Here is a 25744-nt window from a genome sequence, read left to right as displayed (position 1 = left end):
AGGGTGGATGGGGCACAGTGGGCCAGATGCTGCTATTTCTGGCATTTGTCGAAGGCAGCCAAAGCCTCATCCCTAATACGTGGCGCGGACCTCTAATCCTGTGGGCGTGAGGATGAATGAAAGCATGAGGAAGAAGGGAGGCAGGAGAAAAAGGAATGGAAAAGAGAGAAAGGGCTGCTGGGAGTCCTGTGAATCTGCTTTACGCCCCGCTGCCTTGATTGCTTTCTATTTATACACACCGCTGCCACCAAACCACGTATCCCAATTGGTCGCCACGGGAACGCCAGACGGCAGCATGGGAAGGAACACTTTCTCACCGATCTCCGTGGAAGGAATAAAAAATCCTGGGGCTTAATGCTACAAGTAGGAAATGATGGAAGCCGCAAAGTGCAGTGGAACCTTTAAAGTAGAAGGCTTAACATAATTTGATCTCATTTGAAGAACAGGGGGGTATAGTTTTAAATCAAATATTACATAAACAAATCTCATTGTGCAATACCTCTTGTGAAACATGTTTTGTAATACCTGGTTTCAACTAACACTGCCATCAGGGCACTAGCGGTGGTAATATGCGTTTTAAAGGGCCCATGTTATTATTAGTAACATTCTATGGTGTTTAAATACATCTAAGTGGTCCTGTAATAGTGTATTGGAAATGTTCCTACATGCTGGAATTTAAACATTTTTAAAGTGATTTTAATAATGCCCATCCATCCATTTTCTACCACTTGTCCCTTTTGTGGTTGCGGGGGGTGCTGTAATCGGGCGGAAGGCAGTGTACACCCTGGACAAGTCGCCACCTCATCACTGGGCGCTTTTAATAATGTCTACTGAGAATACACTGTTGTGTGTTTGTAGCTTCAACGCTAATAAAGTGTGTTTAACCACACCAGTCCCCAGAAAGCTCTACTCTCCACTTTTTACAAATACATTTTCACTCTGCTCTTACTGTGCGTACATAATGCATGACATAGATACCATGTATCATAGAGTGTCCGCCCTGAGATCGGTAGGTCGTCAGTTCAAACCCTGCCCGAGTCATACCAGACTATAATAATGGGACTCATTACCTCCCTGCTTGGCACTCAGCATCAATGGTTGGTATTGGGGGATGAATCACCAAAAATTATTCCCGGGCACTGCCACCACTGCTGTTTACTGCTCCCCTCACCTCCCAGAGGGTGAGGGTGATGGGTCAAATGCAGAGGAAAATCTCACCACACCTAGTGTGTGTGTGACAATCATTGGTACTTTAACTTCAACATACAAAAATGTAACGACAACGAGTGGGACAGAAAGATGCTGACATTAGCGACACTAGCATAGCTATAGTATTTTGCTACAGTGCTAACATTATTCTCACATTTTAACATCATAAATATAATGATAGGAAATGTGACCAAAATTCTAAATTGCGATATATATTGCAGCCTCCAGCAATAAAGTGATAATATGATAATAGAGTCATTTCAAAACAGTTTACAAAGGCTCCTAATTTAGCTGCTGATGAATTATTGTATTGTTTTCCTCAATATTATTATAATCTACTTGTTTATTTACTGTTCATATACGGTTACTTTCTGTTGTGGTTCCATCTACACTTATATTAAATAGTAATCGGCATTTATTCTTCTGTTGTTTGGATACTTTACATTAGTTTTGGGCGATACTACAAATTTGGGTACCAAAGTGGTTACTGAGTAGTTGCAGGGGCCGTATTTCTCATACCAATTCTGATACTGATTCTTTAACTTCAAGATCATTAAATGATTACATTTTAATCACAATTATCATCAGACAAAAATATAGGATGGCAACAAATATTTTAATTATTTCATATTATGAGTGCTGATTTAAATCCTTGGTTTTTGCCCCAAAGCCCTCCTAATAACAAAAATGTCTATTTAACTACTATAGTATCGACCATATACTGATACTATTCTTGGTATCGTTATTATGGAGGTTTATATCGACGCGGCCACCTTTGTTTACATTCAAGAGCTCCAGCTTGCGGTTAGCAGTTAGCATATGCTCATAAAATCTGTAGTGTAGCACGTTTTGCTATTCCCCGTCCTCCAGAAGTAACTTTGCTTGTAAGAAATATAGTTCATTTGTCGCGATGGAGGCGGGGATTGCCGACTTAGATGTGGCTTTACACTGTGGAGGGAGGTTAGCTGCTAGCCAGAATGCTACAATGTGTTGAGGAAACGTTCATTCTATTGTCAAATTGTCAAATTTGCTGGACACAGCTAGAATGTGACATCAAAATGCATTAAGGCGATAGTATTAAAAGCTATGTTGTCGGCTAACTTTATATAATTTACATCGTAAATCGTCTATATCGCGCAACTCTACTATGTTAGCCTATTTGCTAGATACAACTTCCATGTTGTCGCTACACCATCGGTACCTGAAGACCAGATCATTCCATCCATGCTCCAAGACTATGTCACTTCCTGTCAACCTATTTTACGGCATTTATGCTTGTTCACAGTGTCAATGTTACGATTGTTTTATTTTAAAAAATAAATAGTAAACTTTATTTCAATAACAATGTAGTGTAAAACATTACATACAAAACCATGCGGATCTGCACGAAATCCCGAACAATATTTTTGACTACTTTATTTACAATAAATTCTACCAATTGCAAGGTCTACTTTTTGTTAGTTGACCTATAAATATCTAAATTAAGTGTCTCTTTTGAAAAATCTTGTTGGAATTGCGCTTATGTGCGTCATTCAGTGCAATGACTACTAGTTCCTTGAATTGCCGCCGGGTATATAGTATGCGCCTGCCTAGAATTACTGCCGGATCAAACTCGTTTCGCAAAACAATTAGAGCATGCATAGCATTACCGCCGGCTCAGGATTAACGCCGGGTCAAACTCGTTTTGCAAAATATAATTTTTATCAGCACATGTCTAGAATTTCCCCCGGGTCAAACTCGTTTCGCAAAATAATTAGCATATGCCTAGAATTTCCGCCGGTTCAAACTCGTCACGTCACAAGTGACACTTCACCTGTCATCATTTTCAAAATGGAGGAGGCTGATTTCAATAATTTTAAATCGCATAAAGGGAAGAAGGTTAAGAGCTATTCAGTAGGATTTAAGGTCCATTATATTGAATATGCTAAAAAGAACAGTAAGCAGCTATGTTTTATTAATATACTGTAGCTGCGTGTGTCAAATATGAGTCATTAAGTGACTCCCGCCTCCTGGTGGTAGAGGGCGCTAGTGATCCTTCTTGCGACTACTCAGCTGCAGAAGTGAAAACAAGCAGCAAGAGTGAGCAGCGATTGTTTATTTTTTCCTCTCGCTTGCACTTTTAACATGGAAAATTACATATCTAAAATAAAACCGTTTTCTAAACTGGACTTTCAATCGAAGCAGGAGGTAATAAAGAAAGATCTCCAGAGAGACAGAGAGACTTTTAAAACTGAAGAAAGATAAGGAAGACTTCTATAAACAAGTTATCGATGCTTTCGATCAGAAGGAGCTGCGCATGGACTTCATTTATAAGTAAACGTAAGACCATGATAACTGTTTTTTTATTAAAAGTGCTTTTCATGATGGTATCCTTACATCACACTCAAATTTATAAGCGCAGGCCTAAATTTACCGCATGCCTTTGGTAAACGCCGGAGTGAGAAGAGGTTTTAAATTAGTTAGCACCCTGGCGGCAAATCAAGGAAATAAGGATACCCCCTCGTTCATTTTTATATTATTGTTCTCTTTTCCTATTATGTAATCTTTTTGTCGTACACAAAAAATGAATAAAAGTACCATCCTCACCTATGGTCATGAGCTTTATGTCATGACCGAAAGGATAAGATCACGGGTACAAGCGGCCGAAATGAGTTTCCTCCGCCGGATGGCGGGGCTCTCCCTTAGAGATAGGGTGAGAAGCTCTGCCATCCGGGAGGAACTCAAAGTAAAGCCGCTGCTCCTCCACATCGAGAGGAGCCAGATGAGGTGGTTCGGGCATCTGGTCAGGATGCCACCCGAACGCTTCCCTAGGAAGGTGTTTCGGGCACGTCCAACCGGTAGGAGGCCACGGGGAAGAACCAGGACACGTTGGGAAGACTGTCTCCCGGCTGGCCTGGGAACGCCTCGGGATCCACCGGGAAGAGCTAGACGAAGTGGCTGGGGAGAGGGAAGTCTGGGTATCCCTGTTTAGGCTGCTGCCCCCGCAACCCGACCTCGGATAAGCGGAATATGATGGATGGAAGGATGGATATCACAGGTTGTGTCGTCGCAGAAGCTATGTGGTAAAATGTGTGAGGAATGAAGTGACAAAGTCTTTATGCAAGCATGGACCAATCGTGTGCTCCACTACAGATTGTGTAGCCATACAAGTCTTTAGCGGACTACAAAAATGTCCTCCATGAAGAGTTGGACGTATACACAGGAAATGCTCCTCTAGCTCGCGGCATACTTGTCAACCCTCCCGATTTTCCCGGGAGACTCCTAAATTTCAGTGCCCCTCCCGAAAATCTCCCGGAGCAACCATTCTCTCGAATTTTTCCCCATTTCCACCCAGACAACAATATTGGAGGCGTGCCTTAAAGGCAATGCCTTTGGCGTCCTCTCTCACCTGAAAAAGAGACTATTATATATGTCTCCGTTATCCATACAGTAGGTATATCTACAACCCATAAAGTAGGTAGGCACGGAGCTATTTCTCAGCATGTGTTTATTCCAGCCGGCACACTAATACACTGACACACAACATCCGGATTCCCATCATGCATTGCTTCAAAACTACGGCAAGTAATAATGTCCAAAAACATAACAAAGACGAAGCAGAAGAACGAAGAAGAGACATGGCGACGACGAGTAAGAAGAAGTACGCTTGCAAGTTCCAAAATGATTGGAAAAAATAACTTCAGTTCATCCAGGACAGCTCGAAGGGGAAGGTGTATGCTGCCCGCAAATTTTGTAGATCAAACTTCTCCATTGAACACGGTGGCCGAACGGATATACTCATTCATGAATGGATTATTTATATTTATATTTATATATATATATATATATATATATATATATATATATATATATATATATATATATAAGAAATACTTGTACGTATATACACCCCGCGCTACCCCTCTGACCCCCCCAAATTCGGAGATCTCTAGGTGAGCAAGTATGGCTCAGGGCAGGTCACAGGCTAGTATGTATTTTTTCTATTGATACCGTCATGAAAACCCATAACTTGAAAAGCGACTGAGCACGTCTCCTCTTAAAAGTGGAGCAAAACAAGTGAGGGAGATGATAGATTTTTTTTCAGGTTTGATGTTCATAAACAGACCCCAGAGAAACATATTACTGTTAGAGCGTTATTAACAAATCAATTTATTAAGGTTCTTTGGCTTTTAGTGTGAAGTCGTGAATTTGAAGTCCCACTTACGTTCTTATTTATTGCCTTCAGCAAGGAGGTAGTAATTATTTATTACCTTTGCCAAGGAGGCCATAAATTAGTGCTTGCTTTTGCAGATTTGTATAAAAAACGACGACTGTTTTTCATGAAACTTTGAGCAGTGGTGCACTGTGATCCAAGCAAGAAATCCTGCAGTTCTGATTTGACACAGGACTTTTTTTCTTATTTTCATTTCAATGTACACAACAACAGACTTTAAAACTCAATGTAAACGTAATACGGAGTGTTTAGCTTTAGTGGAAGTCTGGGATCTACTGCAGTGGTTTTCAAATGGGGGTACGCAAACCCCTGGGGGTACTTGAAGGTATGCCAAGGGGTACGTGAGATTTTTTTTTTAATATTCTAAAAACAGCAACAATTCAAAAATCCTTTATAAATATATTTATTGAATTATACTTCAACGAAATATGAATGTAAGTTCATGAACTGTGAAAAGAAATGCAACAATGCAATATTCAGTGTTCACAGCTAGATTTTTTGTGCACATGTTCCATAAATATTGATGCTAAAGTTTTTTTTTTTTGTGAAGAAATGTTTAATTAAGTTCATGAATCCAGATGGATTTCTATTACAATCCTCAAAGAGGGCACTTTAAGTTGATGATTACTTCTATGTGTAGAAATCTTTATTTATAATTGAATCACTTGTTTATTTTTCAACAAGTTTTTAGTTATCTTTTTTCCAAATAGTTCAAAAAAGACCACTACAAATGAGCAATATTTTGCACTGTTATACAATTTAATAAATCAGAAACTGATGACATAGTGCTGTATTTTACTTCTTTATCTCTTTTTCTCAACCAAAAATGCTTTGCTCTGATTAGGGGGTACTTGAATTAAAAAATGTTTACAGGGGGTACATCACTGAAAAAAGGTTGAGAACCACTGATCTACTGAGTGTCATTGTGGTGTATGAGTTTCACAATTTTTCCTGAACACTATTGTGGCCTTGAGAGAAATAGTCACGTGTCGTTCAGGGAATATTTGGCCGCACTGTTTCCTGTTAAACTTGGAATGGGAAGCTGTTTACTGGATTTGTAAGAAAACCAAGGCTGTTGGAAAGAAGTATATGTGACAAAATATATATTACTGACAAATCTGATTATGAACCTCAACCAGAATAAACATTAGCCTTTGCCCTTTGGCCGAACGACACAGTCGGGTGTCTCCTAAAGAGCACTTGAGTCATCTCCACCTTGTTTTGAAAGAGCTATCTTTTCTTAAACCAACAATCTTGTAGAGGTCCATCCCGCCTTTGCCAGGCTGACCTCAGCAACACCTGCCAATCAGCCATCAGTGGCAGCGAGTGCCTGGGAACAACACTACCTCTTTGTGCCGGCCTCGCGTGCCACGTTCTCTCAGAGGGCTCTAATGAAGACAGACAGGAAGTGGGGGAGGAAGGACCGGGCAGGAAATGACCACATATAGATTCAGGAATCCAAGGGCCAACAAGTAGTTTTATCAGTGTGAGAGACGGGCTCACTGAGCTCTCATGTTTCTGCAGACTGCCTTTTATCCTCATTTGCAGTAAGCCTTAAAAAGGTACAATGGGTTGTGAAATAGTGCTTTATTGCTTTGCAACAAGCTAGTTATTCTTACTGGAAAGTGATTTTATCCTAAAAGTTGCACTTTTGCGTGGTATCTAAACTGCATACATCATGACAGGCCTGTCGTGAAACAACTCGACAAGTAGGACTCTTTAGGGGAGAAATTAAAGAGACACGGAGGGGAAAAGAACAAAATGTAATTTGGTGAGCTCATTGCTGAATTATGAGTTTTTTAGCTTGGCCAACATTTGTGCTCATGAAATAAAGGGGACAGGAATTACTTTTATTTATATAGCCTTCCCCAAAGGACTCCTCAAGCATTAAACCAACAAACCTAAGCTTTTTGCCTTTTGGTGGGAACCTGTGTGCAGTCAAAATACTTTCTAAAACTCATACCTTGGGAGAAGTAACCTGCTCTAATGTTCTCATTAATATTAATATTAATAATACTAATGGATTAGATTTATATCGCACTTTCCTATTATTAGATACTCAAAGCGCTCACAGAGAAGTGGGAACCCATCATTCTTTCACACCTGGTGGCGGTAAGCTACAACCGTAGCCACAGCTGCCCTGGGGTAGACTGACTGAAGCGAGGCTGCCAGTTTGCGCCTACAGCCCCTCCGACCACTACCTATCATTCATTCATCATTCATTCACCAATGTGAGCGGCACCGGGGGCAAGGGTGAAGTGTCCTGCCCAAGGACACAACGGCAGCGATTTGGATGTCAATAGGCTCCCCCCAGCGAACCTCAACCCTTAGGTTTCTGGCACGGCCGCTATATCCACTACGCCATGCCACCCCAATTATAGCAATGTATCGTAAGTAAAAACTAGTGCTGTCAAATGATAAAATGTTTAAATTTGATTAATAACGGTATTAAAGGCCTACTGAAACCCACTACGACCAACCACGCAGTCTGATAGTTTATATAACAATGATGAAATCTTAACATTGCAACACATGCCAATACTGCCACTTTAGTTTACTAATTTACAATTTGAAATTTCCCGCAGAGTTTCTTGTTGAAAACGTCGCGGAATGATGACACGTATGATGACGCGTGCGCGTGACGTTATTGGCTGGAGGGGACATATTAGCCCAACACCACTTACGACTAAAAGTCGTCTCTTTTCATCGCATAATTACACAGTAATTTGGACATCTGTGTTGCTGAATCTTTTGCAATTTGTTCAATTAATAATTGAGACTATAAAGAATAATGCTGTTGGTGGAAAGCGGTGGATTGCAGCTGCCTTTAGTAACCGAGACACAGCCTGTGTTTCTTTGTTTGTTGTGAAGCTTTAACTCAGAGCGGTCAAGCGAACATGTTTTCTACGTCAACCAGCAAGTTTTTGGATGGGAAAATTGTGATATTAAGTCGGCTCTTACCGGAGACTTCAGTGGATTATGGGACTTCCTCCTGCAGCTTAAAAAGGCAGCTGTGATCTTGGCTCCTCCATCGGCTTCTCTGAGAGACACTGGTGTTCACCGCAGCCATCTGACTTTCAGGTATGTCTTTACAATCTCACTAAAACACTATTAAAACAATAAGCAGATAAGGGATCTTCCAGAATTATCCTAGTAAATGTGTGTAAATTACATCTGAAACGGTCCCACTGGAGCCGTCGTTTTTTGTTTTTTTCACAAATCTTTCATCCTCGCCCAAATTAATGGGGAAATTGTCGCTTTCTCGGTCCAAATAGCTCTTGCTGCTGGAGGCTCACATTATAAACAATGTGAGGATGTGAGGATCCCTCACACCGGTGATGTCACGCGCACATCCTCTGCTACTTTCGGTAAAGGCAAGGCTTTTTTATTAGCGACCAAAGGTTGCGAACTTTATCGTCGATGTTCTCTACTAAATCCTTTCAGCAAAAATATGGCAATATCGCGAAGTGATCAAGTATGACATATAGAATGGACCTGCTATCCCCGTTTGAATAAGAAAATCTCATTTCAGTAGGCCTTTAAATTTTGATCAATCGTGATTAGGGATTTCAGAAGTGGGGGACGTAAACATTTCTCAATAATTGATTTTCTTTATGAAATAACAATTTAACAGTCTAATGTTTACCTTGTATATTCTGGCTGGAATAAAACCATCGCCGCTAGAACAAACGACTGATACTAAAGCCATGGTGTATTCATTTTGCTGTGTGGAGGCCAACCCACGCTTTTTCTCGCATCTGACAGCTGATTAGTCAGCTGTCGCATGCTGTCAATCGTTGTCACGTTGGCAAAAAAGGCAGCCCCAGTAAGCCAATCAATGAGCTTGTGGGCAGTCTAAAAGAGACAAGCGTTAACCTGAGTGGTGTTTTCCACCTGGCGCTAGTGTTTGACTTGTCTCCATTCAATTTCATTATTTTTGGACGTTTAAAAGCGCAGGCGAGCAACTAGGGCTGCTTTTTTGAAAAACTGAAGTGGACTTGTTCCCTTTTGTCACTAATATATGTAAAAAAGAAAAATAACACTTGCGGTGATGCAGTGCGCTTGAACGCCTCCTCATGTAAAAAAGGGCCTGCAAACAGCGCAGCATGCACCCTGCTTATTGATCTTGCACAGAGAGGAAAAAAGAGGTGGGCGCAAAATAGTTTAATGTTCTCTGTGCGTTATATAAGTAAGTATAATCATTATGTAGTGCATTAAGAGTGTTTGTTCTTAATATTTCCTTTTTTTACTGTTTTGTGTGCTAATCTTCCGTGGTGGCGCTGTGCCAAATTAGTGCATTTTCTGAGCTAAGCGCTTACTATATGTGCACTTACTAATGTTTCTCATTTAGCGGTTTACCTGTGGCTCATTCCGTCGTGCAGGTAACAGTCCTACTCCTGCACACTTAAAAGCAATTCATTATTTAGGTCGGTTTACTCGGCTCACATGTGTTTTATGTGCAAAAGTTATTTCGCACAACCCGTCAATACATGTTGTCTGCGAAAATATTAGGAAAAATAGAGATAAATATTAATATGACATCAGGGACACCCCCGCCCGAACAGTGACCAACAGACCCACCAACAGGCACATTTTTTAACTCCTGACCAGGCTGCACACCTGTGCCTCTCTCTCTTCAGCCTCACATCCTGCCGCTCTCCACACCGCAGCCACAGCCCCCAAGCACCGCCGTACACTACACCCACCCGTCTTGCAAACGCGCGCACAAAAATCATGGAGCTGCAAGAATGCATTCAGGCTGACTGTTACAACGCATTGGACATTTTCCAGCACCTAACATCGAACCACTCTTTCCTCAAGCATGATCATTATCGCTCACCTGTTAGGGGTCGCTAACAAGCCAAACACTAGAATTCGTGAACATTGCTCCAAGTACGGATTTTGTGTTGAGTTATTGTGAATACAAAAGTATACACTGACATGTGCAAAGGTAGTAATATATGATAAAACAAAGCAGCAGCTCAAAGAAGGACTTCCCCGTTAATCCACTCTTTATCACACAGGAAAAAAACGCAACGGGAACAGCTAATTCGACTACTTGAGGCGCTGATGTAAGACAACCATGTGACTCGCGCCCCATATGTGACCATATAATGAACAAAACAGTGCGGTACTAAGTCTTTAGTGGCCATAAATAGTTAGCTTCTACAGCAAGGGTTCCCAAAGTACAGGAAAGGGTCCAACTGTGGCCCGTGACTCGTTTGTAATTGGCCCTAGGCACAGCAAAAATATATATATATATATATATAATATATATATATATATATAGCTTGTGTGTGTGTGTGAATATATATATATGTGTATATATATATACACACACACACACACATATATACACACATGTATATATATAAATATATATATTATGTATATGTATATAAATATATATACATATGTGTAAATGTATGTTTATATACATATATAGGTATATATATATGTATATATATATATAAATATATATACATATGTGTAAATGTATGTTTATATACATATATAGGTATATATATATATATATATATATATATATATATATATATATATATATATATATGTATGTATTTATTTATTTATTGTGAATAAACAAGTATACATCTGTTTTTTGGCTGAGACCTGGGATCTTGGGCTCAAAAAGGTTGGTGACCACAGGATTAAGATGTACAAAAACTCTACAGACCGTGCTTTCATCAAACAACGCGGTTGGTATCGCAGCTCATACGAGTTTGTGAATTTTACCACAGCTGGATGAGTCAACAGATATGGCGGACATGGCACAGGTCCCGGCGCAGGGACATAGAAGTATTAAATAATGAATTGCTTTTAATTGTGCAGGAGTAGGACATGGCTTCAGATGAAATATCTAAAGGGTTAGGGGACTGTTAAAAGTTTGGTTACCACTGCCCTGGAGGGACGAGTGAGAGGCAGAGGTTTTAATGAGCCTGACTGACGTTATTAGCAGGTCATCAGCAAGCCCAGGAAACCACTGAATGGCTCTGCCGACCTCTTGATTGACATGGGGTCAAAAAGAACCTCACTGTATTATCAATGACTGTCAGATATAAGGGGGAGTCCATTTTTGTGCCTCAAGGCACTCTCTAATGTTCCCCTTAGGACTCACGACTGGACTCAAAAGTACTATTTCCTGTGCCAAACACATACAGTTCCCAAGCTGCAATAGCTACAAAAGCAGCCCACTATTCTTGAACTCCTTAAGGTACAAGGCATGATCCCAGTGTGCAGAAATGAACACAAGCAAGTACTGTAGGAGCCTATCCATCCATCCATCCATCCATTTTCTAACGCTTGTGCCTTTCGGGGTCGCGGGGTGTGCTGGAGCCTATCACAGCATGTAAATGTATGTGTGTGCCACAAAATGCAAATATGCAAACCTGTCTTCCTCAAGGGGAAGTCGTCCTTGCTGTCAATGGGTGATGGCAGAGTGTAGTGGCAGGTAGGGGACATGCCGCCCAGGGGGGGAGAGCTTTGGTCCAGGGATGTGTGATGGGAGGACCTGACCACACAAAGCATTGAGTAAATATTCATGCAATGTGTTTGAGTGATGTACATTTCCCATACCAGAAAAAAAAAGACATAATAGTTACCTGTACCAGAGCTTAGAGTGGTGAATGAACGAATGATTGCCGCCATTACTGGCAGGGTCCTTTGCTGATTTGCTTAACAGAAACTCTTGGAGTTTCTGCTTCACCTCCGTACTGGCCACTGCACCTGCGAGACCAAAAGATGAAAAAACAAGGATTGGGGTTACCCTACGGATGTCTTGACTCAATACAGTGCTGTAATTTCCTCACAATGCCCTGAAATACGACACATTTTACTTCCTCTGAGTGGGCAGACACAACTCATGAAGGGACATCTCCCCCTAGTGGCTTAAGAGCGTTAGATGCCCCCTCCCCCCCCAAAAATTAAAAAACCCCAGCTACTGCTTAAAGAACCCTGTTACATATTGGAGGCCGACAGTTCCAGGGCACCGTTTCAAATTACCTGAGCTGACAAAGTCATAAGTTATCTCCTCTAATAATAGACAGGATGTAAAAACATAAATGTAACCCTAGACACTGAGCTATTTTTTTACAGTGCTATTTTCAACAAATGTTTTCAACAAAATGTGAGGATGACATTGCATTGGGCAACTTCAAATTCACCATTGTGAGGCATGTGCCATTATAGTCTTTAGCATTGTCATCGCCCTGAAATGGTCTATTTTATTGCTGTAACTGAAGTATATAGGTAGTATATAGGTATATATAGTTCTCATTGTATCCCATTGGGTTGAGTTTTTTCTTGCCCTGAGCCGAGGATGTCGTTGTGGCTTGTACAGCCCTTTGAGACACTTGTGATTAAGGGCTACACAAATAAACTTTGATTGATTGATTGATATATTGTACAGATTTACAACAGTTAAAATAAATTCGATTAAATTGTATGGAGCAAAATATACACTGTCCATCTGGGGCTACAACTGTGGATTATTTCAGTAAACTCTCAATTTGTGTGTTCGATTAATCGCGTAGTCACATAAATCACACGCTAAAAGCTCAATAAGTAATTTAGGGAATATAGTTCAAACAAGCAACAGCATTTTTTGCTTGCCACAACCTTCATTCTTGTTTTCTAATAAATGCACATCATCAACATTGAAATTGTCCAATTGACATATGTGCACTAGTTATTTTTGTTTTTAATCTCTGCTGTTTGCCACAACACAGATCACTGACCAACACAGTCCTGCTCTCAATTGCACTCTACTGCAGCAAAAACTACCAGAATGTTGTTTAAAGTTCTGGGCATTTCATGCGATGTAGGTTTTTCTAATTGATATTACTTACGCTCATCAAACCATTAATCGAAGCAACAGACTATAAATCTTTTTTTCTTTCTTCTAATCCATTAAACCAGGGGTCCCCAAAATACGGCCCGTGACAAATTCCAAGTTAAAAAAAAACGTTATTATTTTTCTTAAATCTGTCCTTTGTAATCCATTTTCTACCGCTTGTTACTCTCGGTGTCTCCTCGCAGCTCAGGCAAATCATACTGTCGAAAAATGCCTTTTTCCATCGACTTTATATATATACATACACACACATATATATATATATACACAAACATACATATATATATATATACATATATGTAAATGTATGTGTATATATATATAGGTATATATGTATATCTATATATATATATATATATATATACACAGTATATATATATGTATATATATAGTTGTGTGTATATATATATATATCCATCCATCCATCCATCCATTTTCTACCGCTTATTCCCTTTTGCGGGGGGCGCTGGCGCCTATCTCAGCTACAATCGGGCGGAAGGCGGGGTACACCCTGGACAAGTCGCCACCTCATCGCACGGCCAACACAGATAGACGGACTACATTCACACTCACATTCACACACTAGGGCCAATTTAGTGTTGCCAATCAACCTATCCCCAGGTGCATGTCTTTGGAAGTGGGAGGAAGCCGGAGTACCCGGAGGGAACCCACGCATTCACAGGGAGAACATGCAAACTCCACACAGGAAGATCCCGAGGCTGGATTTGAACCCAGGACTGCCGTATTGTGAGGCAGACGCACTAACATTTCTGCCACCATGAAGCTATATATATATATATATATATATATATATATATATATATATATATATATATATATATATATATATATATATATATATATATATACATTATATATGTATATATATATATATACACACACACATATATATATATATATATTATATATGTATATATGTATATATATATATATATATATATATATACATATATATATATATATATAGCTATAGCTTCATGGTGGCAGAAAGGTTAGTGCGTCTGCCTCACAATACGAAAGTCCTGCAGTCCTGGGTTCAAATCCAGCCTCGGGATCTTCCTGTGTGGAGTTTGCGTGTTCTCCCCATGAATGCATGGGTTCCCTCCAGGTACTCAGGCTTCCTCCCACTTCCAAAGACCTGGGGATAGGTTGATTGGCAACACTAAATTGGCCCTAGTGTGTGAATGTGAGTATGAATGTTGTCTGTCTATCTGTGTTGGCCCTGCGATGAGATGGCGACCTGTCCAGGGTGTACACCGCCTTCCGCCCGGTTGTAGCTGAGATAGGCACCAGCGCCCCCCGTGACCCCAAAGGGAATAAGCGGTAGAAAATGGATGGATGGATGGTTGGATATGTATACCTGTATACGGCTCTGCCCCCGGCCAAATTTTTTTAAACCCAATGCGGCCACCGAGTCAAAAAGTTTGGGACCCCTACATTAAACGTTGCAGACCTATGTCCAATGTTTACATTATTGCATATGGCCACACTGCTTATGAAATGACTACTGTAGTTATTAAAGAAAATACAATTTACAGTAACAAAATAGGATTAAACTTTTCAACAAAAATAATAGCAGCACAATACACTTTCTCTTAGGTTATGAATGAAAAAATACCAAGTATTGTAATTTTGGAATCCTCATGGTTCCTTTTGCCCCCTAAATGACTCATTGTCCCCCTTGGTGTCGAGCTCTTACTCTCTCTGGCGCGCTCTTTGGCCCGAAGGCTCAAGCAGGAGATGTGCTGCTCTCGCCGATGTCTCTCCAGCTCTTTCTCCTGCTGGTTCTGCTGCTGGTTCTGTTGGAGCTGTTGATTCTGCTGCTGCTCCAGACGCCGCTCCTTCTCTGCAAGCTCCTGCTGCTGTTTCATGGACTGGAGCTCCTGCTGAAGCTGAGGGCCCAGCACACCATGGATCAGTAAAGCATGAATGATGAGCAGTTATTTAGCTTGGCTTAGTGTGCTGCTGTGATGGACAATTTGACGTTTGTCTCTAAAAACACTACATTATTGAGCTGTCTCTTTTTCCCCCCACCTCAATGTTCTAGTATTTCATGCTGTTTTGTTTTGAGGGCTCTGATGTGCCGCACACCACTCTGCCACTAAACGCCCACCTTGAGGTGCTCTTGGAGCTGAGCCTGGTGTTGACGAGTTAACTTCTCGTGCTGCTTCTGGAACTCGCTGATGAGTAGCTGCTTCTGGATCTGCTGCTGCTTCTGGATAAGCAGGAGCTCCTGCTGGAGCTGCCTCTCCCAGAGCCCCGGGTCCGAGCCTGGCCCCAGCATCCTCAGGTCTGTTCGTAGGTCCAACGGAGACAGAGGTTCCACTACCAGCGGCACTTCAGACTTTATCTCCACTGGGTTGCAAAGAAAGAGAATAAAGAACAGGAAGTCACTACCAGTCATGTGACACAGCTGAAGTGAAGTGAATTATATTTATATAGCGCTTTTCTCTAGTGACTCAAAGCACTTTTACGTAGTGAAACACAATATCTGTGTTACATTTAAACCAGTGTGGGTGGCACTGGGAGCAGGTGGGTAAAGTGTCTTGCCCAAGGACACAACGGCAGTGACTAGGATGGCGAAAGCGGGGATCGAACCTGTAACCCTCAAGTTGCTGGCATGGCCACGCTACCAACTGAGCTTTACCGCCTAGTATACTATTTTTAGTATTCCACCGGTGGTGGAATACTAAAACTGAACGTAAGGATGGATGTATGGATTAAACTACAACAAGTATCAACAAGAGCAGGGGTGTCAAACTAATCTTTAATCGGGGGCCACATAGAGAAAAATGTACTCCCAAATGGGCCGGACTGGTAAATCACAGCACGACAACTTAAAAATAAAGACAACTTCCGATTTTTTTTTTTGTTTAAATATAGAACAAGGACATTCTGAAATTGTACAAATTCTAATGTTGTTAGGTTTTTTTTACACTTACATGTTGCGGTTAATAGTATTCTATTTTTATTTGTTGTTATTTATATTTTCTGAATAAATTATGTGACAAAGTTCATCAGTCAACTCATTGGTGTTAATTTTCAATCTATCAAGATTAAAAAAAAAATGTATATCAAAATCAAATTACAGTATGTTATTTATGTAGGTTGATAATTTTTTTCGACTAATCATGTGGGGTTTTTTTGTACATATGTAGCATCATCTACAACGATAACAAGAATTGCAATTGGGACATCTAGTGGACACATTTAAAACAGCTGTTTCTTTCATTCAAACATTTCAGGTTCATTTTTATACTTAGCAAACTCATCCCGGGGCTGGATAAAATGGTAAATGGGTTATACTTGTATTGCGCTTTTCTACCTTCAAGGTACTCAAAGCGCTTTGACACTATTTCCACATTCACCCATTCACACACACATTCACACACTGATGGCGGGAGCAGCCATGCAAGCCCCTAACCATGACCCATCAGGAGCAAGTGTCTTGCTCAAGGACAAAACCTCTTCACAGGCCTGATCCGGCCCTCGGGCCATACGTTTGACACCCCTGAACTAGAGGGAGGAATAGGAGGAGAGGAGTAAGAACTGAGAGGCACAGCTTTGTCTCATGTGAACCTGCAATTATAATGGTTTCTAAAAACAAACACTGGATCGCATCCGGCAGCATCTACTGGGAGCAGCTCTAGTGGACCCAAAGGACGCTTGGCACGGAGCGGCGGCGTGGTCATTTTGAATTATTTCTTTAAATACCATCTTCTCTCTGTTTTAATAAACAAATGACATCCAGCCCAAGTCTGTGGAAGTTTAATCATAACAAGATCTGTTAGTCATTGTTGGTATTTTTCAAAGAGACAACGCCTCCTTTTGATCTGATACAGTAGCTCTCTATATCCTCCTGAGGATGGACATGTGTGTGACCACTGCAGAGGATATGATGCTCCCATGAGGATATAGTCTGGTTTAAAACACCGTTCCCTTACTTCAGCCCCACAGAATAATCAGTACTTGCATAAAATCGGTTTTGAAATCGTCCGAGGTAAAAATCTGCCTCTGATCTTTGACCAGAAAACGTACGGTTCAACGGGAATTTGAGCATGGGAGTCACCACTGATCGGCTTTGTCCAAAACGTCCTGCCAGATTGATTTCTGTGCGTTAGCAAAAGTGATGGTGAAGTAACCGCCAATGAAGGGTACACACACGCACAAACACACACACACATGCACACACAGCCTGGGCTGCTGCACAGTGTTTTGACGCAGGAGAAACATTCAAACCTACTTGAAATTCCGGAAGCTGTGGGGAGATTTATAGAGTGCATTCATCGCCCTAATGTTCTACAGGCAGGAGGTGGCAAACACACACACACACAAACAGTAAAGTCTATCACCTGTTCACTGGAGCTAAGGGAGAAATTTGACACGACTGCCTTTTTACATCCTTGTTGCAATGCCGTTATCCGGCATCGTACATTTTAATGAAGCTTTTAAAGCTGTCAAGTAGGCAGCATCTGTCCATAACAGCCGTCGGTAATCGGCAGCAACGCCCTCATGCTCCCTGGGACTGTGAGGCATCGGTTTGTTTTGTTTTTCTCCTACACCGCCACCATTTCGTGCGTATGCGGCGGGCGCTGATTATAAATAGCAACATAAAAGCAAGTGGCGCAATCCTGGTCTGTGACAACCCCCACACCTTAGTATCCACCACCCTAACTTGCTGCTGTCATGGCAACGCCAGCTACGTAATTACACCCCGCCACCGCCACCCCATCTTGCAGATACGGCATCTCGCCGCGTGTATTCTCCTGCCTGCTGTGGCAATGTGACACACGGATTATTATATCAGCGCTTATAAAAGAGCGGCGTCCCCAGCACGGAGAGGCACGATTAAAAAAGATGACAAAAACCAAACACATGAGAGAATGGTGAGTGATAACTAGACTTAAAAGGAGGTTCAAAAGACTGAAGACAGCCAGCAGGGACTCCTGAGCTGTGGTGTTCTATAAACAGCTCCAGAGAAATGACAGCGGAGGGCAGCAGCTCAGTAGGCATGGGAATAGGTACCTGTGGATCAGACTCCTCTCCGATGACAAGGAATATTCATCTTGGCGTGTAAGTGCTTGACAAAAGGACTCCCATGTAACAGGCACTGTTCCTGGAACAGCCATGAACCTGTGAATCGTTCAAGGACTCGGCCTGACGCCGCCGGTGCTACTTCTGCCTAATGGTGCTAAAAATAGCAACAAAAATACCTGCTGGCTGGGAGGACTCGAAACTGTGATATCTAATTAATCTCATATTTCATTCCCTGCCCTGACTGCTAATGACATTAAGAATCTCCCCTTTGATTGCCGCGTTAAACAGAGCCTCCATCACTATTTCTCAGATAAGAGAGGAAGACGGAGGCGGGAGTGTGAAGGCTTGAGGCCACATTTGATAACCGAGGCTGAGCGAAATGGCCCTTGAGGAAACCACAACAGCCTCATGCACCCTGTTCTATTCTCGTACACACTACGTCCACAGAAATAGCACCGAGTGGAGCTGCAAAACTTGAGAGAAAATGAGAGCTTTAAGGTACTGTGTGATGAGTTTTGAACATGTTTTATGACTGAGATGCTTCACCGGGCGCTGTTTGATGAAAAAAGCACACACACGCATTGCCACCACCTGCAACTAAAATCCGCGGCTTCTGTCAAAGGAAAAGAATCCGTAGGCAGACAAGAATACCGGAGCGGCAGTTAACAGGGTTAAATATAAACGCTTTTCTGAGCACAGGCTTAATATAGACAAAGTGCGAAAGACTGCCGCATTTGTGAGGCACCCAGCTTAATTTAACGCAAGCAAAAATAAAAACGCTGTGTCGCATGTAATGTTCAGTTCATTAGTACCAAGTCTAATGCTCCGAAATTGGTACAATTCGGAGTCCAACCACAATGTTTTCAAAGACAAAACAATGCCAGCAAATCTTGCAAGACTTCAGCTCATTAATTAGAATTGTCTTGCGCTTATTTTTTACGTCAGCCCAGAAGAGTACCAGTGACTACAGCAGGGGTCGGGAACTTTTTTGGCTGAGAGAGTCATGAAAGCCAAATATTTCAAAATGTATTTCCGTGAGAGACATATAATATTTTTTAACACTGAATACAATTAAATGCGTGAATTTTTAAGTAAGATCAACATTTTTAGAGTATAATAAGTCTCTTATTCTTTTTAATAACAATGTTATTCTAAAGCTAACCAATAATAAATATAATACTTATTTCCATTAATGCGACTTCTTGAACAGGTGCGATAGAAAATGGATGGTTGGATAAAAATGCATGAGAATGTTTTATAATTTGAACGTTATTTTTAACACTGTGATTACCAGCGGAATTAATAATTACTTACCGTGTTAAGCAATGTCAACTAAGATTTATCTGAGATTCAGATGCAGTCATCAAAATAGCCACATCTGCCTCGAGAGCCATAGGTTCCCTACCACTGGACTACAGCTTCCTAAATAATTAATAAGGGACATCTTGTCAGCTCACTTGTCTTCACCCTTCACCCATAGTGACTTTTGTTGGTTTTTTTTTACTTTTTTTTTTTCATTTATTTCAATAGTACTTTGTACTAGTTTACTTGATTCATGATTTGGAGTAGTACGAATACATGCGTAACACATCCATCCATCCATCCATTTTCTGCCGCTTATTCCCGTTCGGGGTCGCGGGGGCCGCTGGCGCCTATCTCAGCTTCAATCGGGCGGAAGGCGGGGTACACCCTGGACAAGTCGCCACCTCATCGCAGGGCCAACACAGATAGACAGACAACATTCACACTCACATTCACACACTAGGGCCAATTTTAGTGTTGCCAATCAACCTATCCCCAGGTGCATGTCTTTGGAAGTGGGAGGAAGCCGGAGTACCCGGAGGGAACCCACGCATTCACGGGGAGAACATGCAAACTCCACACAGAAAGATCCCGAGCCTGGATTTGAACCCAGGACTTCAAGACCTTCGTATTGGCTCTATTGTCATGTCTTTCATAAGGATTGTGAGCGATAGGCCAAATAAATAAAAAAGTGCAGGTCCCCTTTAATAAAACCATTGGAGTTGTTAGTAGTACAATCTATTGTACTGTTTTTCAACAATATGTTTTATCAAAGAATTTGTTTTTCATTTGAAATGGCAAGTTACACATTGTTCAGTAATTATTTTTTCTGCGGATCGAACCCTCGCCCTCTGCCACAAAAGGAAGAAGACTGTAGCATTGTGCAAACATGAATGAATAATAGAATAGTAAACATTTTTTAATTCTGCTATTTTGTACTACTTACCATGAATTGATTAACGTGGACCCCGACTTAAACAAGTTGAAAAACTTATTCGAGTGTTACCATTTAGTGGTCAGTTGTACGGAATATGTACTGTACTGTGCAATCTACTAATAAAAGTTTCAATCAATCAATCATTGGTGACAGAGTAATGTAATAGATTTGGTGTAAAATTGACATTTTATTAACTATGTTTGATTGTCACCTTAAAATAAACAAAGTGATTCCTTTTTAGACTCAATCAATCAAAATGTATTCATACAGCCCTTAATCACGAGTGTCTCACACTCACAGTGACATCCCCTAATCTAAACCCACATCTAGGCAAGAGCAAACTCAAAAGACCCCAGCTGGGGAAAAAAGAAGAAACCTGGAGAAGAAACAGCAGCTGTAGGGACCCCACTACAGGATGATCGGCTGCAATGGATGTCGAGTGGGTACAATTCTAAAATTGTTAAATTAGTAGACAATGTGAGAGTCTAGTCCATCGAGAACCCAACAGATTGAGGGATATTCTTCTGGGCTCCAAATTTTTGTTACTAAATACGAATCCGTTTTTCAAAGGAAGTTTGGCAACCCTACTAATGACAGTAAAGCGGAAGTGTGATAATAAATCAATCAATCAATCAATGTTTACTTATATAGCCCTAAATCACTAGTGTCTCAAAGGGCTGCACAAACCACTACGACATCCTCGGTAGGCCCACATAAGGGCAAGGAAAAATTCACACCCAGTGGGACGTCGGTGACAATGATGACTATGAGAACCTTGGAGAGGAGGAAAGCAATGGATGTCGAGCGGGTCTAACATGATACTGTGAAAGTTCAAGTTCAATAAAGAGATATGGAACAACATAGCTTCAAAGTTGATTAAATATCAATTACATATACATATTCCTTTTACAGAGTCAATGTAAATATTAGCAGCTAAAATGTGAAATATAAAGAATTGAAAATCTACACAAACAAACGGCACATGATTACTGTCTTCTAGATTAACCTAAGTTAGGTTACTTTATTGCAAAGTACAACTTGTTTGGCAACCAACAGGATTTGGACATCCGTTAAACATAATGGAACAAGTAAGATCTTAAACATGCAATACAAAGACTTCCAGTAAAAACATTAGGTAAGATTATAAAATGTAAATGTACTCAAAGTTACCCATGAAAAGGATCAGATATAAAGTCACAATCAAATGAATTTAGGCCAGGTCTGAGTAAAATACTACAAATAAAATAATAAATTGCACAAAATGGTATTGTGCGTTGTTAAGTTCTATTATAGCAGCTGGGACCAAACTGTATCTGTTTTTGCTGTTATTGTTCCTAACACTCTATTACAATTACAAATGTCGGTACTGAACTAATAAAGTGAGTACTTTTCCTTTTTAGTAGTTTTATTTTGTTTTATCATACAGTGGTCAACTTCTCGTTACAATTTGTCGTCAGAAAACTGATTGTGTTGGACTTTGGGGGCCATAATGACTATAAATGTTTTGCCGGATTAGAATGAGGCGCCTCCAGGTTGGCTGGAAACACCTGCACATGAAGCGCTGGTAAACAAGATATTTATGAATGACAGCCCCTAAATGTGTTTTTAGCACCAGTGGGAGACAAGCACCCAGGCCCATGCCCAAATTCCTCCCTGAGCGGCGATTGGGTGACTCACAGCCCTTGACCGCTGCAGTGTGAACTGCCAGTGTCCTGAAAGTGTTTATTTCTCTAGTCCGTTTGCGTAGCGTCAGTCTTGCTCTTGGTTACAGCGACAATCACGGCCCTAATTTGAGATGGCAGCCTGAAATAAAAGGGGCTTAGCCTGAGAAACAAGCCATTCATAATATAAATATCCCACACTGAATAGAAAATGCAAAGCTCTTTTCAAACTTTCAGTTTGCCCTTGTGTCATTAAATGAAGGGATAAAAAAAGTATATGCACATGGAGAAACAAGTAACAAGTAGTGTTCAGAATGATGGTATTTTTTTTACAAGAACACTATTCAGCAAATCAATTACAGTCGCAATTTAAATGAATGTTTTTCAACGTAATCCCTAACAACTTTCAGACCAATATCACACCAGTTGCATTGCTTTTAGGCACATTTTACCCAACTTGGATGTTTTAATCATCATTTTAGCTCCCTTTGTCTTGTATCTTGCCTGAGATGTTTACCGATCTAAATCTGACTATATAAATAGAAGCAAAGACAGAAGATGTTCGACACGGGGGAAAAATAAGCTGATCCTTGGGCCTGCAATGTGGCACTGCATCTCTAATTAAGTGCCTTGTTATTTTCAGCAACTGGCAAGTCTAAAGCAGGAAACGGCACTTTATTTTTAAGACACAGGCTTGTCCTTGCAGCTGAGCCAGATTTGAGACTTACAGGCTGTTTGTTAACAAAGAGAAGTGACCCAAATCCCCTCACTCGAGACAAGAGTCTGGTCATCTCCTGTTCTGCTGTCAACAAACAACAACTCACAATGGCCCGTCCCTTTAGTATTAATGCAAGAGGAATGCAAAACTCAGAGAGTCTTTGACAGTGAAAATAATTTGTAAAGTCTTCTAAACATATTCCATCGGGTCATGCTCATAGATGAATCACCAAAAATCTATCATACCTGAAAAAGAGTACACTACTCTTTACTAGCATCCTTTGAAAATGAAGTCAAAAATGGCAAAAACTAATGAAAAATACTCCTGATTAAGTCGTGAACACTTCAAACACACTGCGATGAAACATGACGAGCCACACAAGGAGGCTTGTTAGGAAGACTCTTTATTGTCTGCAAGGTTCCTATTGATGTAGGCTTGAATGATATTTTGTGCCGGGCGACTGAGCTAATTAGTTTCCTACAGTATGTGGAGAGCTCATTTGGTTGAGTTTTTCCTGACGTTGCGAACACACATGCCCTTTTATTTTTCATAAAAGGTTATGGTGATTTCCTTGAAACAACAGACCTCTTACTCAACTGACCCCAAACACCTGGGACAATGTCCACTGACCTAAAATTCAGAGCACATGACCCTCAAGCCCGTATTAAATCCGCCCAGACTAATTAAAGCAACACCTTCTGAACCCCAGATTTATTTTTCTCCACACGTTTGCCATTAAGCGAGAAGGACAAACTCAACAGACAAATGAGAGAATTCTATAAATATATGTTCCAAAGCACTGTTATATCAGGAGCACGCCAAGATGGAATGATAACGCACAGACCGCCTAATCTTAGCAGGCTAATGCCATAAGCCGAAAATAACTCACCTAAGAATAGCTGACCCACAGAATAAGCAAGGAGGCTGAATTCAGTTGCTCTGTGCAGCCGTTGTTTTCCTCACAGGCCTCGCACACACACAGAAAGACAAGAAGTGTGACAAGGCGTTTTATGGACAGATGGAAATTGTCATCCTCCTGTCTTACTTCTAAATTTGTGCAGCTCGTAGCCTGCAGTCAAAACTGTTATTTCATACCAAAACCATAATGTTGTCTATTCGCAGTCTTCTAATCTGGTCCAATTCTTTTAGATGAACTAATCTGCACTTTGTCATGACAATGGTTTCACTTCAACTCCTAACTGCTATTCAAAGGCCATTCAAACATTTCATCAACAGCAAGATGCATGGCAAAGTGACTCATCCATTCACTGAATAGTCATTCAGATTTGAGTCAGCCATTGTACGTTTATGATGTATGTTACTGGCAGAGCAAAAAATAGAACTGTCTGTGGTAAATGTCCTGAGAGAAACCTTTGAGATGTCCCCTCACAGCATTCCTGTCACACTATTTCCACTTCCCTAAAAAAAGTGCACAAAAACACAACAAGCCGTTCGTGTTCTCTCTGACTCATTTCTGCCGGCTCGAGCACAGCAATGGTGGCAGAACACTTCCTCCTTGTATTGTTTGGTAGAAAAACAACATCGTATCTGACACACTTTGTTACGAGACACACGATTAAATACCTGGAATCTGGAAGAAGTGGCTGCTTCCTACCTCTTAGCTCAGCTGAGAGTTGTCTTTGCACACGCAGAACGAGAGACTGGCTGAGTCCAGAGTTGAGAGTGTGAAAGAGAGGGAGCGAGGGAGAGAGGCAAACACACGGAGGATGGACGAGCGTGTGAGGCTGGAATGCACCAGCAGGAAAAGGGGTGGGAAATAATACAATCAAAGGCTGAGATTCCCCCGGGCTGCACAACTAAAAAGGCTGCTCACCTGAGTTGTTCACGTTGTGCATCCTGCTCTGGTTGGGGAGCGTCTGGGCTCCAATGCGGTCGTCCGTTGTGGAGAAACTTGACTCGCTCTCGTAAATCGTCTGCAGCATACTCCACTTAGCGCTCAGGTCGCATGGCACGCCGTCACAGAAAGAGCCACCCCTACTGCCACTCGGGGGAGCGACCGCCGCCACAGCCTTCCTCCGCCTCCTCCTCCGAGAACAACGCTCTCACTGGAAAGCAGGAGCCCCGCGTTCTACGCAGAGGACTGTTTGCCGTCTCTTCTCAGCAAAGAGTCAGAGAGGAAGGAGCCCGCAAAGGCGAAGAAGAGTTGCCTGGCAAAGTGTACACTGAGCGTCTCGCAAAAGGGAGCGATGCAAGCCGGGGAGGGCGTGAGCTTCATTTGCATGTGAATCAACAACTGCGTGGCCCACAGGTGACAGAAATAGAACAATAGCCAGCCCTGGCTAAAAATAGGTCAGGCAAGGCGCGGGGATTGGAGCAGCATTGATGCGTTTAAAAATACCACACCAAACACAGCTGTCTTCTGCAGCTCCCGCCAGAAGGCATGTCTCTTGACTCCCCTCTCTGCAGATGGAGGCTTGATTCCTCCTCCCTTTCTCTCCTTTTTTTCTGTTACTTGAGTTGTTCGGCATGTTTCACTCGCTCCCTATTTCTGTCTTCATTTGTTCTTGCAGGTACCAGAGAGACTGGATCCCGTGTTCATGTGTTCATCAAGTGGTTCATACAGCTGCGTCTTTCATTTGATTCATAAAAATACAGGTTTTATATTTAAACAGTGTGTTTTTCTTTCCCCGGTCCATATCGGTTCATAGAGAACTCAAGAGCGCTCTCTGCTCCAATTATCAGTGTTGGATGTAAGAATGCAAACAGGAAGAAGTGTTGCTGTATGGAGTGGTGAGTATAACTATCCTTTGTCAAA

The 25744-nt window shown here is 41.4% G+C and overlaps 1 protein-coding gene across 7 annotated transcripts in view; it reads right to left on the bottom strand.

Annotated features, from left to right (window-relative positions):
• Positions 1–25212, bottom strand: part of hdac9b (histone deacetylase 9b) — a 46182-nt gene extending 20970 nt beyond the window's left edge. Inside the window, exons 1-6 of one of the 7 annotated variants that reach the window (XM_061915907.1) lie at positions 24803–25202; positions 24553–24713; positions 15427–15668; positions 15013–15205; positions 12043–12175; positions 11830–11951 (exon numbers count right to left, since the gene is read on the bottom strand). In XM_061915907.1, coding sequence (XP_061771891.1) covers positions 11830–11951; positions 12043–12175; positions 15013–15205; positions 15427–15597 — 619 coding nt within the window. In that variant the 5' untranslated portion in view covers positions 15598–15668; positions 24553–24713; positions 24803–25202. Of the gene's footprint in view, positions 1–11829; positions 11952–12042; positions 12176–15012; positions 15206–15426; positions 15669–23857; positions 23882–24552; positions 24714–24802 lie in introns of those variants that run through there. The other 6 variants (XM_061915906.1, XM_061915905.1, XM_061915904.1 and 3 more) reach the window with 6 other exon arrangements.
• Between the last annotated feature and the right edge of the window lie 532 nt (positions 25213–25744).

Source organism: Nerophis ophidion, linkage group LG11 (assembly GCF_033978795.1).
Source record: "Nerophis ophidion isolate RoL-2023_Sa linkage group LG11, RoL_Noph_v1.0, whole genome shotgun sequence".
In the NCBI taxonomy this organism is placed as follows: domain Eukaryota; kingdom Metazoa; phylum Chordata; class Actinopteri; order Syngnathiformes; family Syngnathidae; genus Nerophis; species Nerophis ophidion.
Note: the sequence above shows the minus strand (reverse complement) of the source record. Positions and strands in the feature narration are given on the sequence as shown.